Below are 21,011 nucleotides of genomic sequence, written 5' to 3'. Positions count from 1 at the left end.
TATGCACACTGTCTTCCACAGACAGGGAAAATGAAGTCCTAACCCACTGGGGCAGGTGCAGTCATGGGCATTTTTTCGTCTCTGTCTCTTTGCCAGGCAATGTTGTGCCCTTTTTCCTAGGCTAACTGCATTCCCTTGAGTCTGCGCCTGGTTGAGCGATCCACAGCTCCAGGGTTTATTCCAGACTTCTTTAGGGAGGTCTTCAGTTGGTCCTTAAGAGTGATGGCCCAGTTGTAATTGTCCGTACAGGATCATTCGCGGCAGACGATCAGCTGGCATCCAGATGGTATGACCGAGCCATCTGAATTGATGGTGAATGATGGTTGCCTTTATGCTCCTACAGTTGGTCTTCTGTAGGAGGCATCTTACATGAAAAGATTCCAGCTGTTTCAGGTGACCACTGTGTCCATGTTTCACTGCCGCAGAGAAGTGTGAAGATGCATACTGCCTTGTAGACTGATACCTTGGTGTGGAGGTGCAGGTTGCAATTACTAAAGACTCTTTTCCTCAGTTGTCCAAACAGACCTTTTTGATCCAGTTCTGAATGTTCTGGTCAATGCTATTGTCCATTGAAAGGATGCTTCTAAGGTACTTAAATTGCAGTACAATGGCAAGTGGGAAATCTGAGATAGTGAAAACCGGAGGTTTTTGTGGGGGATCTGACACCCACTGACAGAAAATCTTAGTTTTTGCAACAGACAGCTCAATTCTGCCATATGCCTTCAGCAGCTGTAAGTGTGGCTTGTACGGCTTCTGGTGGGTGTGCCACAAGAGCACAGTCGTCCGGATACTCGGGTTCAAGTATGCGTATTGAACGGAGCTTAGTTGCAGCTTGGAACCTCATGATGTTACAGAGGTTCCCATCAAGCCTGAAGTCAAGGATCACCCCACTCTCGTCTTCCATGTTCTTGTGTAGGAGTGTTGTAAGGAGGAAGATGTTGAGAAAGACCAGTGCAAGTACACAGACCTGCCTCACCTCAGAGCCTACTCCAAAGGGGTCAGATTCCTGCCAACCAACTGTAACCTTAGCCATCATCACATCATGGAGCTGTTTAAAGATGTTAAGGAACTTTCTAGGGCAGCCATACTGTAGGAGACCCTTCCAAAGTAGATTACGGTGGTGATTAAGGTTCAGAGGGTTTGGAACGGTCCACAAAGGCCATGAACGGGTGTTGGTTTTGACTTTTTCCTGCAGTTGGCGTGTGGTGAAGATCATGTCCACTGTGTTTCTGTTCTTTTTGAAGCCACACTGGGATTCTGTTAGCAGGTTCTCAGTGATGGTGTTAATGAGTTGGTGGAGCATGATTTTCACCAAGACTTTGCCAGCAGCTGAGAGGAGTGATGTGCCCCTACTGTTGCCACAAATGGATCTATCCTCTTCTTTTTATAGACGATGACAATATTTGCATCCATTTATTGATGGGGGATGCAATATTGCTGCCATGTCAAGGAGTTAAAAGAGGTGGACTGCTCTAGTCCAAAGATTCACAATTTCATTACATTACATTACATTACAGGCATTTGGCAGACGCTCTTATCCAGAGCGACGTACAACAAAGTGTATAACCATAACCAGGAACAAGTATGACGAAACCCCTAGAGAGATGTACCGGTCCAAGTGCAGGGAACAACCGCATAGTTCAACTTGGACCCTGATGGTTAAACTGATTAACACTAACAACGAGAACGGCAACAATGCAGTCTATGGAAAAAATACAAGCAGTAGTTAAGACAGTTAATGCACCTAAGTCACCTATGAAACAGCTGCCTAGTTACAACCCTAAGCTTACAGTCATTTACAGGGGGGCAGGGAGGGATGGGGAGAGGTGCAGCCTGAAGAGGTGAGTCTTCAGTCGTCTTTTGAAATGGGTCAGTGTCTCAGCTGTTCTGACCTCCACAGGGAGGTCATTCCACCATCGTGGGGCCAGAACAGACAGGAGACGTGTTCTGGAAGTGCAGGTGCGAAGAGGGGGAGGTGCTAGGCGTCCTGAGGTAGCAGAACGGAGGGATCTGGCTGGCATGTAGGGTTTGAATATCTTGTGGAGGTATGCTGGGGCTAATCCCTTGACTGCCTGGTATGCTAGGACCAATGTTTTAAATTTGATGCGAGCTATGTTTCAGCACCCCATGAGTTCAGTCTGGCCTATCCACTACTTTGCGCATGCTCATTTCAACATCTATGTTGAAACAGAGTCTCCCTAAAATCTTTGTGGGGTTTTTTGTCTATCATCACGATTTTATTATTATTATTGCATTAGGTAAATATTTAAAAAAATTATTATACATTTTCTAGAACTAGATTTTCTAGTTAAATACATTTCTCTTGTGCTTGGACAATGGATTGTACTTGGGAAATTGATTTAAATACAGTTTACAGAGAAACTTTTACCTGTTTTAGTATTTTAAGCAACCTAATTGTGGTGCAGACCTCAGAGAAGGCAGGTGGGAGGTCGAGGCTCTGGATAGTGGGTAGAGTGGGCAGCCCCTCGAGGACTGAGAAGTCCTCACCCCATCTCTGGACAATCTTAGTTGTGGTCATTGATGAGGGAGGATCTATCAGTGCTTCTAAAGGGACAGAGAGAGCAGATTCTTGGAACCTGGATGGTCTTCTCAGCATAAAAATTCTGCATGTTGTATCTGTCCGCATAGGATAGTATTTTGTGTGCTTTTGAGATTCACTAGTCATTTTGTAGATGTCGCAGAGCACACTTTCTGTCTGAGGGTCTCAGAAGCTGAGTTATTGAGTGTTGCTCACACAAAAGCACAGTGGCAAGCCTGCTGTGCATGCTATTTATATGCTATTTCTCAGATACTATACACACAATGTCACAATGTTATAAATATAAATTTTATCATGACAGCAGAATTTCTTGTAACTTAAAATAATGTTCAGTGAAAGGAGGAGGAAAAAGGAAAAAGGAGGAAAGGGTTGCAGCACTCTTCAGTTTTTACCTCACCATATTTACCACTCTGTTTGGGTCATGTGAGCACCTGTGTACCTCTCCTAGCCAGCAAGAGGCTGCCTGCTTATCAGACAGCCACTTGCTTATTTAGTATTTTAGTCCATACCAAGGATTGCTTCTCATTTAAAGCATTCCTGTTGACTTATCAGTCGCTCTAAAAAGGTCCTAGTGCCAGGTTTTTAATTCATGTTTGTGCACTGCAATTACATTATTTTAATTGCAACATACTAAATAATTTAATCAAAAATTTTACTAATGGCTCCTGTTTAGCCAGAGTGTACTGATGACACAAGCTGCGTCTGGCCCCAAATGCGTCCTGGCAGCCTCCGTCTCGCAGGCAGGTGACGGATCTCCCTGCGTGAAAATATGTGTCATTTCATTACCTCCCGCCCGCCACGCCATCCGTCAGTGGAAGCTGACCACATTCCACTGTCCATCCCCTCCATGCTCAGTTCTCCTGTATATCTTAATGAAGTCGAGACCCAAGTTCAGCATAGTAATTCTATGGCATGGGTTTGTGCAATGTATCAATTTATCACTTGTCAAGCAGACACTTTAACTTCACCTCACTTAATAAGGACATTCTCTGGGCTGAGTAATTAGAAGTGAATGGTTTGCATATTTACTAAATGCAGAGTGTCATTGCTACCATGGCCTGTTGCCTGCATAAATTATCCCTCTATCTGCAGCAAACAGCTGGGTAATTATTACTGCCATAATCAGATAAATTCTGTCTCTAATGTTCTAATGTAGCAAATCTTTTAAGTGGAGGAAAAGCTGAGGGAAAATGTATGGAAGCATAGCTGTTAGGCTACTCTTCTCACTTTGGCACCTGCTCAAGGACAGTGAAATGGGCCCATAAGTAAAACCCTGCTCCAATTCAAGTGTGGATCTTTACAACAAGCTGAAACAGTCTTTCACCTTTTGTTTAATGTAGTTGAAAATAAAATCTATGTGTGTGTATATATATGTGTATGTATATATGTACATACATATCATTGTTTACATTAAGTTATTTTTATTTTATCCTTATGCATGTGGTTCACTTTGTGATTAAACCTGCCCTGTGCTATAATAGTATATTATAACACAATGGTAAGTGTGTTACACTCTCAAGAATAAATTGAGTCCAGTGTATATTACATTTCAGCATATTGAATTCAAAGCGAAATCACAGTGGCCTCTGACAGTGTAGATCTACTTTCCCTGCCACATATTGAATTGTTTAATTGAACCAATTATACTCCAGTCCAGGTCACACAGTAATTAATTATTATTGAGGTCAATTAGCTTTCTCAAGTAGCGCTGTAGGATCAGTGCCTCTGCCCTCAATCCCCCAGCCCTGCACCAAATTCCTTGGGTCTGTTATCCTGCATTTATAAAGATAAGTGATTGCTGTTTAAAAATCCTTAAATATAATTTGCAAAGTCAGACTTTTTTGTGATTTTACATGAAGTTGGAAACAAATCTTAAATTTGTGCTACTTTGTTTTGATCCTTTCTTTGCTAGGGCATGCATATAGATTTGTTTTATTGTAGTACATTGAGGAACTTCCTTTTTGTACCTGTTTCTTATTGCAATCTACTACCAAGTCAATCAGTTTGCTGCAGAAATAATGCCACCCAGAAAGAGTCTACCAAGGTGGTTAGTCCCAGTGAATGGCAAAAAATTACTGATTACTGTGATGGTGTATGGCTGACTGTTTTCTAAGCATGATATAATTCAGTGGACTCAATTTGGGTAAATATTTGTCGATACAAATATTTGTCAAATAAATACTCTAAAGTCCTGATTTCCTTTAAAAGCTGAATGTTGTGTTTGGACACACAAAGGTAATTTGTTCTGCCAGTACCCATGTCTGCCACAAGACAATCAGAGCTAATTAGGTTGCTGTCTTACAGCACAAAGCCATCAACAAAGATAGAGATCCCTTCAATGGGAACAAATTTGTTGGATTTTGTCCACCACAGTGCAATTAATAATAAGTGAGAGTGAGATATAGGTTGGTAAGAGTCACAGACTAACATGCTAGACAGTAAGTATACAACCATAGAGCTGCCCCACACCACACTAGGAGTAAACTAAAGTCAACTATTTCTCAACTGCATATTTCACGTTAATAAGCAATTTTCACAGGCTGGATGGTAAAATGGAGGCCATGCTACTCTGCATAATTAATTTATTTTTTAAATTAATTCCATGAGGAGGAAAATAATTTCACCTCTGCAAAAGTAAATTGTGGTGATTTTTAAATGTCAATATACTGGGTTCAGTAACCTTATATAAAAGGTAGTATTAATATTCTCTTGCAAGGCTGTAATTGAAATCTCTGGTGAGGCTGGGTTGATAGGCAGTAGCTACCTGTTTATTGCTCCAACTTTCCCAGGAATTAGAATGTCTTTTTTTGGCATTTAAAAAAATGTTTCTGATTTCCTTAAAGTTATTACAAAATACAATTATAGTATGCTTTTAAAATGAGATTACAGATGAGCTTTTAATACATCCCATTTAAGCAGCTTGGGTAGCAGATGTCATGTAATTTCTTTCCACTGCTGATGGAATATATTCATCATCCAACAGCACACTCAGCTCGGCTGATTGTACCAAAAACAGAAGCTTAATGACAGCAATGAGAGCAAAGACATTCCATTGAGGCAGGGAAACATTTTTTGTCACCTTGGCCTTTCTGTTAGCTGCATATTGTGAAGGGAAGCACTATAAATAATCAAAAAAGATCTCCATGAATTAAAAATAATCAGACTGTCTTTTTCTTTCTTCCGGTTCTGTACTGTGCTTTTAGATAATGCAGATAGAAAATAAACATATTTAAGATGTTCCCTTACTGAACACACAGATTTAAATGTTATCTAGGCTTGCACATCTGTGCATCTGTGAGTATCAGCATTCAAAAAGGAGTGGGAGGAGAAATGAATGTTAATTGACAAACTGTGCTTGCAAAAGAAAACTAGCCATTGCTTTTATTTTGAAGTTAAAGCTGTAGCAGGCAACTTTCTTAACAGTTGCAATGTTTTTAAAACATTTTTGAAAATCAGAACACCCATTGGACATGCTCGCAGATAAAAAGAGACACACCCCCCACTGCCCCTGCTTCTCCACACGCTTTGTCATGAGTGGGCATCGACATTTCTAGCTATGACACCTTGGCGAGCAGGATTTAAGGATTAGAGTCTGGCATAGCTTATTTACACTAAAAATGTCAACTCCAAGAGTCCAAGTTAAAGTTACAATCTCAAAGATTTCTGTTTCGTTCTCTTTGGCGGTACCAATGGCGAAAAGCAGTAATTGCAGGTGTGTTTTTGGACCTCACTTCCCAGAGATCCAACCGGATCCAACCAGTGTCGCCTGTGTGACGTCAGTCATTACTATTTACTGAATAAAAAATGGTTGTTATGAAAGTAACGTTATGTACACACTCATTCATTGTCTAACATTAGGCTAACTTAAGCTGCCTTTACACTGCCGAGCTGGGTTAAAATGCTGTAGCAGACCTGGGGTAGAATTAGTGATAATCAATTTCCACAGACGTTCTTTATCCACCTTTTGCCCGGTATGAACATCTTTACACTGCAGAGAAGAATTTGCGGTATTCGCTGCGGCTCGTACAATTATGTATCTCGTGCGCACACTAAACAGTCTTTCTCGTGAATGATTGTTGTGTGATATTTTTGAAACAACTGCCTTGCAAAATGTTACCGCTGGTGTTTCTGGTTTCGCTAGCTAAACTGTTTGAGAATAAAGCTGAGCTGGGTGTTAAATTAGCAATCAGAACAAGAATAATAAAACAAAAACAAAGGAGATTTCATCAAAAAAGGGCAAGGCTGAAGGACGATATGAGGAAGCGTAATAAAATAATAACGCTAACTATATTGCTGTAATCTTTTATTTAGTTTTCTCCGGTTTGACATTTTACACTGAAATCAGACCTGGCTCTGCTCCACCTATACCCCTGGTTAATGCTCTGTGTAAAGACGGCTTTATTCCGATCATTATAATATACTGATGAACTTGATGGCGATGTAAATAACGGTAACGTTAAGGCCAATTCAGATCAATGATTCGCAACGAGACGAAACGGGTTTAGAATTTTTGCAGAGAAAATTGCAGCGGTGTGAACTGGTTAGTTGCAGAGCGTCTGAAGCCGTTGCCTGGGGTCTCAAAAGACCCACTTTGTCAAATCGCCAAGTGCAGTTAGAACGTTTACAATCAGACGTCTTGGAATTTTGCAAGTTGCATCCAGTCTCGTTGCGAATCATTGATCTGAACTGACCTCTAGTTAGCTACATTGCAACGTTGCAACAAGGTAGCATTACATTTGAGAGACGTTTTGCGAGGTCGGTACCAGTCGGTAGCATTAGCTAGCGTTTTTTCTAATTGTTAGCTGACATTAAATTGTGTTAATTACATTAGCTAGCTAGCTAATGCAACGTTACCTGATATGAGAGATGGATACTGTGTGCAACATTGTCTAAACTAATGTTGTCTTTCTTGACATGGTCCGGTAGCTAGCGTTAGCTGTGCAAATAGCTATGTAATTTAGTAAAGTTTCATTGTCAATGAATGTAATACGAAATCTACATCAACAAATAATATGATCTCATGTTACACAAAAACTTTTTAGGGTTCCATAACTCCCCCAACCCCCCCTTTCTCTGTTATTGTAACGCATGCAGACACCGGAAAAAACAGTACGCCGCTCACACACAAGTGAGTTGAAGAGCGAGCCTGTTGCGTTAGTTCCGCCTACCCTCTCTGGCGGACCAACCACTGATGGGTGATGGAAAACACGTCACTAACTATGCGCCGCTTGTGATTTTTTCCCGGGAATGTCGCCACAGACACCCAGTTCTTTAATCATAAATTATTATATTTATAATAATATAAATTAATATAATAATAGGCTCAATCACCATTGTGTTACCTAATTCGGCGATAGATAGTGACTTAACAGACATTTATTTTAATGAAAATCTTCGAGATTATTACTTTAACAACTAAATCTTTTTGTTGTTGCAGAGCTTACCAATAGCACAATAAACATTTCCTGAACAAGTTCAACAACTAACGAAGTGTTGGTTTATGTTCACTAGCTAGTCCCATGTTAGCTGCCTACCTGATGGTTCACAATGGCTAACATTAGCAAAATATTTTTTTTCCATCCCAGACTAACAGTTACCCGACACACCTAGCCCCAATTTGGTACTCTGCTGGACGTTTTACAGGAGGACCTTTTTGACAGCAGACGACTGCTGTCAGAAAGGTTGTGTCAAAAAGGTTGTACTGTAGAAGCCCAGCAGAGTACAGAATCAGGGCTACAATACACCCAGGGCTTTCTGACTGTACAGCCATTTTTGACTGTAGGTTACTAGCTACAGTGGCTACTTTCTGTACCGTATTTTTCAAAGTAAGTTGACGTCACGCAATTCTAATTGTATAATAGTCCTCTAAGTCAAACAGTTATGTGGCAGAGCATGTGTTGGGGTAGCTGATGCTCTGATGCTTATTTAAGTGAGCTTGTCCAATTTTCTTTTCTTCCTTTTGGCATTGGATATTGCTGGCAATGCAGGTTGCAGGTCATTACCGACTAGACCTATTCTTGGATTTAAATCACATGACCAAATGGTTGTTGCCACCATATTGATGACCTAATAATGACTGCTTACCGGTGTTGACAGCAGACGATGGCTAACAAACTTCTGAACAAAGATATGAACAAAAAATCATCATTTTTGGTGGATGTGACCAATATAGCTTGCCTCTGGAACTTTTTACTTCCCTCCTGATTGCTGACAAATTATATGAATTTTCTTTTCATAATATTTAAGCTTTTTGCCTGATCCAGTGTTTTCCCCAAGGTTTGGAGGTCATCTGTTGCGGCATGACTGTTGTGTTGCATATGTGGGCAGCTGGGATATGGGCCTCATAAGTCTGATATAATACAGGTTAAAACCTGTACCCATAAATGGATTTCCAGATCAAATGGGGCGACATAGCTCAGGAGGTAAGTGTCCTTGAGCAAGACACCTAACCCCTAACCCCTAACTGCTCTGGCGAATGAGAGGCATCAATTGTAAAGCGATTTGGATAAAAGTGCTATATTAATGCAGTCCATTTACCATTTACCAAAGCATAATTTCTCTACGGAGAGAATAAATAGGAGTTTGTCATAACCGTCCCTGTCAACAGTTATTTAAACTGTTTAAACTGGTGTTTAAAACTTAGACGTTCATATCCGGACACATTTTTTTATTAAACGGCACTGAATTCCGATGTCACTTTCCAACTGAAATAATCATTTTTGGCAACGAGAAGCTGACACTGCTGCAAATGTTATTTATGTCAAAGCTAGCCAGGTGGTTTTTCAAGCTGGTCACAGTTGTCAATAACCAGCAAAGAAGAAAGAAAATAATTTTTTTTTTTTAAGTACTCAAATAACTTAAGGAAACTGCTAATGAGAATACCAACTGTAACATCAACAAAGATATTTACGGCGATATATACAACTGTACAAAAGAAAAAAAATTTTTTATTAAGCTAACGGGTAACAGCAAACCGCTCACTCGTGTGAATGGTAGCTGGAAATATTGCCCTATGAATATAACCACTAACCACTTAGCCATTGGCAATTTGCTTTTTAAAATTACACAGAATTCTTTTAGATTATAAACAATGAATGAAAAGTATTGTTTTTTCATGTACACCAAAATGTCAAAATCTCATAAATTATTTTGAAGGAATTAGGAAAACGGCATTCATTTCTCCCATAAGCGGTCTATTTTTTTGATCCGGAAGTCCTGAAAATGGTAATGCAATGACAACATGGAAATGAAGGAAATGACTACATGACTTCTGAGACCCATTACACTTTGTTGAAATGTTTTTTTGCCAAAAAATTTTGCCAAACATGTTGAGCAAGCTAGCCAGAGCATGACATCTTGCTTTTGACTTCATTCAAATTAAATGCTTTCTCATTGAATGTCACAATGTGTAGGTGAAATATTATGCTCAAGAATCACAAATGTCAGACACCAAAAGATGACAGTTTGGAGTAACTGAAGTAATTATTTTATTGTGGTTTAAGTCTGGGTAATTGTCCAATGTAATCTTTAAAAAAGACTTTGGAATTCCTACCTTTATAGAATGCATGTGTTAATGCAACCACTGATAACGCAATCACGAATGTCTTTGATTTCTTTGGTCGTTCATCTCTAAAGACTGTATGTCTCCAAATACACCTTTCATAAATAGGCTAAATCCCGTTATTGACTTTTTTGTCTATTTTGTGGCAGTTCCCCACAGATGAGTTGATGTAGGGGAAACGCTGACTCGATCCACAGCCCATATTCTTACAATGGATAGGGTTTTATTAGGCTAGTACCTGCTAGTTTTTTTGCGGGCTAAGTATGTGAACCTGGGATATAACATATAAAAGATAAGATATTCCTGACTATTTGGAAAGTAATGTTGTGTTTCTGAATTATCTGGCTAGTAGAACGCTACTAAGACCTTGTTATAGATTATATATTATAGTGTTATAGGGGCGACATGGCTCGGGAGGTAAGAGCGATTGTCTGGCAGTCGGAGGGTTGCCGGTTCAAACCCCGGCCTGTGCGTGTCAAAGTGTCCTTGAGCAAGACACCTAACCCCTAACTGCTCTGGCGAATGGCAGGCATCAATTCTAATTCTTTGGATAAAAGCGCTATATAAATGCAGTCCATTTACTATTTACCATTATAGATTAGCAAGCTATGTAGCTATGGCCTAACTTTTATAACGGGAATCGCTGGTGTCTGAAGTTTTGTGAGCATTGCCCAATACTATGTATAGTTTTATTAACTTATTATAAATGTTACATAGACTATTTAATGTGTTTTAATTCATACTAGCTAGCTATGTGATGGACAACTACAGTGTTACTCAGAACTAATGTTTGCTAATCCGTTGTCATATCTTAGCTTAATATGCCACCTAAAATGCAGTGAATAATTGGCAACCGACAGCACAACATATTTCCAGCATTTTCTTTTATTTACAATTATTCCCTATAACTAAAGACAGTCAATTCGCTAAGCTAAATCATAGTTACATGTACAACCGCTGGCTCTGACTGACAAAACTAAAGTAGCGTATTAAGTCATCAATATGGTGGCCAGCTGTTTTATGACGTCACATGAAATTCATAAACTGGTGAACCTCTGTTTCTTAACACATCTAGCTATGTGTACTGTTATGTGAACTCACAAGGTCAGTATCCTTGTCAATTGGTTCACATTGTAAACCTCTTCATTTTGAAAATGAGAATTTAGGCCAAATCCCAGGTTTTTTCATGCATAATTTGAGGTCATAAACACTGTATATAATGTTGGATTTCTCTCACAGCAGCTCTTTCTATGGTTGCTACCAATTATGCATGACCGAGTAATACCACAAGTAAAATCAATAAAAAGTTGTTATTTAATATGATAAAATGGGGTGTTTCAATCCTGGATGCAGATTGGCAGAAGGCACATTCTACAGTGATTTTAAATCTGACATAGTAACAGCCTTTTTGTAAAGTTTTTGCTGGTTTTTGCTCTTTGTCAGCTACTCTGTAAAGACTCTTTGTGACAGTTTTCTGTGCAGTACAAATAAAATAGATTTGATTTAAACAGTGTCACTCCACCCACAACCATTACTTACAAATAATATTACAAAATACATAACATTATGTCATCAATTAATTGTTTCGATATGTTATAACTGTTTTAAAAAAATGATACGCCACTTGAGGCCATACTGCATTGTGAGTACAGTCTCGACTACAGGGGGTTGCCTGCACTCCGATCTGGGATGTGTCTAACAACACCCCTGCAGCTGTGATTGTACTCACAATACAGCAATGTCTTTCATCCCATATTGCTTAAATAAGCAGGCCACGGTCTTTATATTTCACTAGGAGAGATCTGGAGGAGTTTGGGGAGCTGCAGAGGCGGGCGATGGAGCACTCAAATATAGAGAGAGATGAGCGGGAAAAGCAGGACCAGGCCCAGAGGATGCACTACCTCCTCAGCACTCACCAGGTCTGAACAGCCATCGTCCCCAAGGCCATGTTCAGCACACCCACAGCACTCGCAAGTAGACCAAAGAAGCTCCTTCCACTTTCATTTTCATGACCACTCCCACTCAGAACACTCTGTAGCCTCTACAATTTATTTTATATTGTCTCCAATGATCTTCCATGCAATACGTCAATCTGAATAAACCTGGCCTGCATTTCATAAACACAATTAAATTTGACACAAACAATTAAAGGGGAATTGCACTTTATAACACTTCTGCTTCTCATGACTGATATTGTCCTTCTAATGAATGTGTCGCCCTTCATTTTTCGATTAGTTATTTCATTTTAAATGTCTAACGTTGGAAACAGACCTATTTTATTTTTTAGCGCAAGTCCACATAGTAGTACGGTTTACGGTTTTTTCTTCTTCAATTTCGTTTCGCTGCAAATCGAGAAGAAGCGAAGCAAAACATTCCGTTAACTTAGCGTTGAAATCGAACAAACTAACGTCTGCTAGCTTTTGTTTGATGCAATATCGGTGTAATAATGAGATGCATTGTACCCGGTTGTTATAATGCCCCCGTTAAACTTGACTTGAAAGCACATTTTCATAGTTTTCCACGCGATGCAACTTTGTGCCAGACATGGCTGGATGTAATCAGACACCCCAACATAACAGACGAAGTTCACAAACGAGGACTAAGGGTATGCAGTGACCACTTTGAAGGCACCGACTACCAAGGTGACCGTCTGAAGCCTGGAGCTGTACCCACCGTTTTTCCATCATTGGTCGAACCGCTCGAGGTAGGTACTATGCGGGCTGGCTAACGCTATCGCGTCTGTCTTTGATTCATAGTATGTCTACCACCAGTTGCCGTTTGTCCTGGGAATAGCCTGTGGTTCCTCAATCTCGACCCAGTTCCTGACTCGCTCTCGTACGATCAGCCTGAAAATTAGCCAGCTCTTCTTCTGTATAGTCCGGCTCGAATCGATAGGGCACAACAGTCCCATGATCAAAAACAAAATCTCCTTCATCCTCAGACATTTTCGGTTTCGCTAGCTAGTAGTCATACAACACTATTTCTACGACCAACCTAATGTTATTGTCTGCAGGTACGCCCACATCAGAAGTCGCGCAATGATATGCATCCTCAAGTTCGACATAAAACTGCCTGGGTCTACTTCCTGCATTTGTAACAGCGTAAAATATTTACATAATGAAATAACTAATCGAAAAATGAAGGGCGACACATTATTAGAAGGACAATATCAGTCATGAGAAGCAGACGTGTTATAAAGTGCAATTCCCCTTTAAGTATTCTCTGTCACCCACAAACAGAGTTCACTGCAAAAAAGTTGAAAACGTTGCATGTATCCATGAAAGTTAAGGACAATGAATGAATAGTGGCCATTGTGAAATAATTGTCAAATAAAACCATTGGTGATTGTTCTTATTTGAATTATTTGGGCAGATTATCTTGCATTACAAGAATATAGCATTATTACATAAATAAATTTTAAAAAATACAGAAATACAGGACCACATGCTAACTTATACAAGAGAAGTATCTATAATTCATACCTGCGATCTGATTTGGAGCCACAGGCTCACACCATTCCGCTGCCTGTGTTTTTACTATCAGGAGGAGACAGATAAAGTAATATTATACCAAGGGCCGGAAGGACAGACTAAATTAATATTTCATGGTAGACCCAAACATTTTGAATGATCTTCTTATATTCTGGTTGTCTATGCTGATTCATATTTATAATCATGGAGAAGTAATTAGAAAAACTAATAAATTGACTGCCTAGTAATGCGTACGTCCCAAAATGTATAGTTTTAAGGGTTTCAGTTGACTGCGGCGGCAGTTCTGGCGGCCAGAAGGAAATGCATGATGGGTTTTGACAGCAGGGGGCAGCAGAGTGTAATTTTTCCTCATAAGGACAGCTTCCACCATTCTGCTTTGTACTTGACCTCACGCCGCGTTGCATTTCTGGGTGATTAGCAATCTTAAAATGAGCTTAGCTCTGTGATTTTAAGATAACATTAGTATTTGGGGAAAAATAAAGCTCTAATACCAGCTGATATTGGGCTGGTATCAGCATAGATGCCATTCAAATTTTTTTATGGATCTGGTAACTCGGTTTTTTAAAAATTATTATAATAGTTTGCAACATAAAAATTGTAAGACCCTAATAGGGACGTCACACACGTTTTGGCGATTTTTCAGTAGACAAACAGATTTCACAATGTCATAAATGCTACTCAAATAGCAACATATAAATACCTAACTTACCAGAAAATAACAGCTGTTTTCTTTAAGCAGTTTCTGCTTTTAAATATATGTTACTTTGGTTTTTGGATTGCTAGTCGTCTTCAGTCTTGCTACAAAAGCAAAAATCCAATAGACAAATGACAATAAAAGTAGTATGCTATATACTGTGCTTTAAACTGTAAATGACTATGTGTAGCCATTAATAATAAAAAGCTGAAGTGCAATGATCTATGTAAGTATGCTAAAAGCAGGTAACAGGATATCTGTAATATTGCTCATAGATGAATGGTGAGTAAAGTTTCTAACTTTCTCCATTTACAAACTGGAGCCTTTATTCATTCAGATTTTATCATTTGGTTTGACTTGCAGATACATTTAAATGTTTGCTTCTTCACAAACATAGATAGGTCAGACAAAATTACTACCCCAAAACTGTGCTTGTGAGGAAAATGCTCTTGAATATGAGGGCAAGTCAAAGTTAAGGACCGATGTCGATTGAATCGAGTTCAGAATTAATCAGAAATGTTTCTAGGCCTAATCTGAAGTCAATATATGAAGCACAAATTGTCTGATAAAATTTATTGAGGAGCAAATTGAAGTCTTGGACTGGCTGCACTGTCAAACTTGAAGGCTGTCTTTGGCTGTTACAAAGGGGGGCAAGGATTAGACGTTTGCATTTCATCTCCGGGGTGGGTTAACAAGACAAAATTTCGAAGTGCATTCAGAATGCGGAACCGTGTCGGCTGACAAATGATCATGTTTCCCTTTAGTTCTCAGCCAGGAGTAATTGAATGTGGAATATCTTACTAAACGTTAGACTGTGACAGCATGTTAACACTGCCTATCTCCTAACAGCAGCAATGATTTGCTGAGTGGGATTTTTATAATTCCCCTGGCAATAGCATGTCCAGATAATTATGATGAAGTATGCTGGTCAGTGTTGATTCAGCAGCCCTCATCTCCAGCAGATATTTCATTTCCTGGGTCTCCTTCATGCCTGTACAGTCATTACACCTTTCTTGCGACCTGGCAATATTACCCGCGTCCTTTCTGCTCACCGGTTCCCTGTTCTCACATCTGCCACGGGCTGGTGCTTGTCGAAGGAGCCCCAATTGTTAGGGCAGGAGGACATCACAGCCAGCTGTCTGGAGTCTGGAAATCAAGAAATAATAGGCCTTGGTTTTTGATGGTCAACAGATGTTTGGGTGTGTGTGCCTCTGTGTGTGAGTATAGGTGAGTTTAGATATATACACCCGCATTGAACAACCAGTATCTAGTAACACTGTGGTCAATGACTACTCAAAAGTGTTTTCTTTTTGTACATTGAGCCAAAAGAGGTACCCTGTTGGAACATACAGTGTGAACTTTCATCCATCATAAACCCAGTAACCGTGAGCCATAAAGTTGCACCTACCTTGTAATATCATTGTGAGCTATAAGAGAATATATTAATATAATAGTGGAAGATTTTATTTTGAAAGACTTACGCAACCAGTTTTCATTTGGTATGACATGTTTGGTTGCGCATCTTATTTACCAATGAATTTATTTCCAGAAAACCCAGCTGCCAGACTGTATGCTATACTTAAATGCAGTTTCCTGTCACCATGAGAAAAACCTTATGCTTTTGTAGCACTGCTGTGCATATGGTGGGGGACTGCACTTCCTTAGTCTGACCTTGTCACCAGGAAATGAATGGGTCTCTCACAGTTCATCCTTAATGGGAAAAATTCTGCTGGGCAGAAGTGCTTGCTCTGACATAGATTTAGATCTTTTGTTCAGGGGTCAATATCATTGCTCTTTTTTATGCCCACAACAAATTTAAAAATTGCAGCGTACCCCCCACTATGCCATAACCTATTGTCTTTTCTCTGGTGTATTAATAGAACTTGTCTGATGTGGTACAATAAAAAAAAATTAAAAAAAACATTAAGTGATTAGCATATATAGTACTGCTGACAAGCTTTAACAAAGCTTTCCTCTCCTAATTAAAGTATGAAAGGGATGAATCTGGTTTGAATAATTATTTTTATTATTATTTCCAGCTGTAACAAATCATTACATTTTTGGAATATTGCTTTTCCACGATAGTCGATATTAAGAAAATTCACACATCCAAAAAACATTCTTTTCACTTGGATTAGCTTCTGTCAGCTGTAATTTGCTTGACTCTGCTGGTTCTATGAAATAGAAATGCGGTCTATATTTTGCAGTACTTGATACAGAACAAATGAATGTAATATAATGTAATGAAGCTTTTATGTATAGCTGACACTGCTTGTTGTTTAAAATATTCTGTCTGTAAAGTTGGAGCACTGATTGATATCCATAACTTGTGAAGTTCTCTTCAAAAGAAAAAGGTACTTTTTCTTAAATGAAATACTGATAAATACACCAAATATCACAGTGCTTCAAATTATTACAGATCCACTCTACATGGTCAGTTTATATGTTTATTCTGAAATATGTTTAATGCACAATTTTTATGGGATCCAAGCAGCGAAGCTGCTGGAACCATACTGTTTTTGTGCTGGTTTTTATTTTTTATTTTCTCCAGGGAAAATACTTATGTCTCTCAGACGTTATGGTGAGAACTCTTGGTTGACATGTTAGGGATCTGTTAAATTGCAATCTATTAGAGCATGGGGGCAATTGAGCAAGTGGTGGCACTGTAGAGCACATTCAACTTTGAAAATTGATAACTTTTGAAAGGTTTGGCTTAGAGACATGCAGCCAAGACTATTTTCCCACACTCGCAAGGAACAAATAATGTTATTGGGACAATAAAATGTACCTGGCTAGATTTTCCACTATTTAGAATTTTCTGGAAAACACGAAAATGCTTGTCTAATGAACCATACATCCAGTTGGTGTCAGATTTGGTGTGAACCATCTTTGTACTAGTCCCTAACGAAATTGTGAAGCAATAGTTGATGCATCAATAAATGGCTGAATGGTGAGCCAATCAAATAGATCCAGTTGGGCCTGTCTATTAAAATCAATGTAATTCCAAACTTGGTCTTTGGCCTTGAACAGCACAGATGCCAAATCGGGGCAATCCTTACCAATTTAGGGGGTGCCCTATTTAAAGCTTTGCAACATGTGAGAATCACAGAGACTTGGAAAAGTGCAAGCAAGACAGTTGTACCATTTTAAATAATTTAGATTTTTTATATTCTAAATTTAGGTTTAAATAATGTGCCACAAATGCAGTTATCTTGGTGAAAATGCAAAAATTAAGTTGCTCTCCTTCAGTTTGAAATGAATGAGAGATAAAAAATGTTTAGCAGGTAAAACTAAACATGTCCTGGGTCATAAACTCCTTGACCACGAGTGTGCAAGATCTGAGGGTGATATGCAGAACTACTAAAAATCTATGAAGCAAAAAGTAAGCAGTGTACCTTGGTGTCCCTTTTTGTCTCCAAATCTATCCAGAATGTCTAAATTGAGCTTTACTGTAAATCAAAACATAATCATATATTTAACTACAAATCAGCAGTTTTGGCTCATGAAACTTACTTATACATCATTTCATATGGGAATTACTATCTTATCATCCGTATGGGGGTATATTTCAGTATATAATATGTAGGGGACATGCCGCTACTTCTCATTACATTACATTACATTACATTACAGGCATTTGGCAGACGCTCTTATCCAGAGCGACGTACAACAAAGTGTATAACCATAACCAGGAACAAGTATGACGAAACCCCTAGAGAGAAGTACCGGTCCAAGTGCAGGGAACAACCGCATAGTTCAACTTGGACCCTGATGGTTAAACTGATTAACACTAACAACGAGAACGGCAACAACGCAATCTATGGAAAAAAAATACAAGTAGTCGTTAAGACAGTTAATTCACCTAAGTCACCTAGGAAACAGCTGCCTAGTTACAACCCTTCTCATAGTGGGGCACCAAACTGTAGAAGATATACATGAATATCCTCACATGTAATAATCAGTCTCATAATAATTATACAAACTATAAATTAGCAATTCAAATTAATAATGAAATTAATTATTATTAAAATTGCACATTATAGTCAATCTTAACCAAATCGTAATATCATTCAGCTAATACTAAATTAATATAAATGATTTAGCTAAGGGGTGAAGGTATTCATTAAGTTATTTGGATTAGCAGCGGCTGACTCAATTCAACACAAGGTAATATAAATACAGACAACCGTGTAAATATAATAAAGTTTATTAAACACAAAGTACCGAAAAGGCGAAGCACAATTCTCTACGATGATGTATAACAAACTATGAGTGCATGTGTGTGTAGGTGTTGTGTGTGCGTATGTGTGCGTGTGAGTATGTGAGTGGATGTTGGATGTTCTCCTACGTGGGGGGTTGTATACCGCGGACACGTGTTCACGGAGAACAAAGGAACAAGATGGAGTATGAATGGAGAGGTTTTTGAATATAGACAAAGCTAGTGAGAAGCAATGGTGTATGAAGCGTACCAAACAGATATAGGGTAACTGAATAGCTATCTATAGATGTTTGATAGAGATCAGCATGCCGTGTTTTGACCGGTTAGTAATTAAAATAGATCACATGTAAGATATGTTCTGTGCGTGACATATATTAAAACTATGGCTTAGAGCCAACCAAACAAACGGAACGTTTACATTAAAAGTTAAACACAACAACGGTCACATATAATCATGGCTAAATTCGGTCCTTCGCTAATTGTACTAAGCCCAGAGTTACAGCCTTACTTGAGTGTCCTTTGCTTTAAGTTGGTTGTCAGAAAAATGTTTCCTGGTTTCCAGTGCGAAGTCTGTGGAAGTTGTGGTGGAAAGGGGAAGCTGGTCGCCCTTTCTGATCCAAAACACGCAATCGGATCCTCCGCTAGTCACTTGCTTCTTGGGACTTGCTCTGCAGGATGCGTCGGTCGTGCGTGGCTCTCCTGGTTCTTCGACCACCTCTAAAAATAGCGCTTCGTTATATCGAGGACATTCAGGCCTGGCTCCGCTGCAGGCCTTGCAAACTGTTCCTGGCGTGTGGATTCACACGGGAGGGAGACTGGAGATCGGTGGCGAGTCCAGGGAGAGGATAATGGAAGCGAGAGCGGAAGAATGTGAAAAAGAGAAGAGAGAAGAAAAAGAGTGGAGAAGAGAATAAAACAACGGCAACCTCCCTTTTATTCGAGGCTGCGCGTTTCGAATTTACAGTAAGCCAATACTGTTACAGGAAAGCTGTAGGAGGGGGCGTGGTTACGTGAGTCACTGAGGTGGACATATGGGCTTTGTAGTTTATGTCTTTTGTAGGCCATGGTACCTACAAATATAATAATTCAGTATAATCCAACCCAGTCTCCAGGTGTGCCATTGTGCTTTCCGCTCCGCACTGCCTGCCTTTGGGCCCGAAAATACCAATTACCACATGCCATGCGCTGCGCCATTGACTGCAGCCATGCGCTGTACGACATTGATTCCGGAAAACAGGAAATAGTTAAATTTGGAAATTTGGATATATCAAAAGATGGTCATAGGAGTTTAATTTCAATTTAGACAAAAATGGCCAACAACTTGGCCAGGCCGCGCCACTGTGTAGAAAATGCATGCACCCATAACAACGCACATCAATACCCAAGGTTTTCCATCATAGTAATGCTTAGCCTGTGAATAAACACTGTCACTGTCAGTTAATACAAAGAATTTTATACTCAACTCACAAATGTTGTGTGCCCACAAACCCTATGTACAACGGCTGGGCTGAATACTCAATTCTGATTGGCTGGACCTTGTGCATTATTTTTCAGTATACGCCGAGCTATGTAGCACCTTAAACAGTTCATTCACCATTCTAAATTAATGTGTACCAGTCTGACTCAATAAGCAACCCAACTTATAACATCATACTTGCAACAGTGTCATTTTGATGTCCATGAATGACTGTACGGAGAGTAGCTAGTGTTGTTAAAGCTTGACTACATCATAGGTAAGCCTCTGTTTTGAATAGACATAAGTAGTTGGCTGGCTAGCCATCTGTGATAACAAACATGTTGCAAGACCATTTTGACTTAAAACGAAACTGAATTTTAATAATAGGTAACACAATTGAGGAACTAGAAAGATGCATTCGTTACCAAGTGGTATGAGGTATTGAATATCTGCTGGAATACAGTGACATTTCCATTGCAATGGAATTGCATATTTTGAAATGAATGTTTTCATTACAAATGACTGAGATAGCAGCCTAACTTCACCTCGGGCAATTTCCTGCAGTGCAGGGCATTCAACCTTTGTGATGCTGAGACCCTCCAACATTATCCTGCTTATTCATTGGCTTACCAACAAAAAGCATAATTGTAATCGAAATGTGTTTCAAAATATATATTTGTTTTATTCTGTCCATATTAGATGAATAACAAACTTGGTCTTCTTCTAGACGTAAAAAAAAAAATCACTGATCCCTCGATTACATCAAAAGAACAATATTTACACTTCTGTTGTCATTAGGCTATGACATTTCTTAAAATTCTTAAATAAAGAGGATCACATTATTACGAAATGAAATGATTAGCAGCTAACTGTGGTCTGGTCAACTTGGAAGAAAATTAATTGTCACAGAAAGCATGCATCATTTGCAGTAAGTACACAGATTACTGCAAAAACTTAGTTGACTTGCTTTTACTTTTTATACAAATCATCCTACTTTCTATGCAATTTATAAATATGAAGGAATTTGCCA

The 21,011-nt window shown here is 39.1% G+C and overlaps 1 protein-coding gene across 5 annotated transcripts in view; it reads left to right on the top strand.

The window, feature by feature from the left end:
- The window catches only part of spata17 (spermatogenesis associated 17), a 168,619-nt gene that overhangs the window by 35,439 nt on the left and 112,169 nt on the right, over positions 1 to 21,011 (top strand). For all 5 annotated transcript variants that reach the window (XM_064335834.1, XM_064335821.1, XM_064335843.1 and 2 more), the window contains exon 6: positions 11,917 to 12,040. In XM_064335834.1, coding sequence (XP_064191904.1) covers positions 11,917 to 12,040 — 124 coding nt within the window. The remainder of the gene's footprint in view (positions 1 to 11,916; positions 12,041 to 21,011) is intronic.

Source organism: Anguilla rostrata, chromosome 1 (genome assembly GCF_018555375.3).
Source record: "Anguilla rostrata isolate EN2019 chromosome 1, ASM1855537v3, whole genome shotgun sequence".
NCBI classification, from domain to species: domain Eukaryota; kingdom Metazoa; phylum Chordata; class Actinopteri; order Anguilliformes; family Anguillidae; genus Anguilla; species Anguilla rostrata.
The sequence above is the reverse complement of the archived record's forward strand: the minus strand, read 5'-3'. Positions and strand labels throughout refer to the sequence as shown.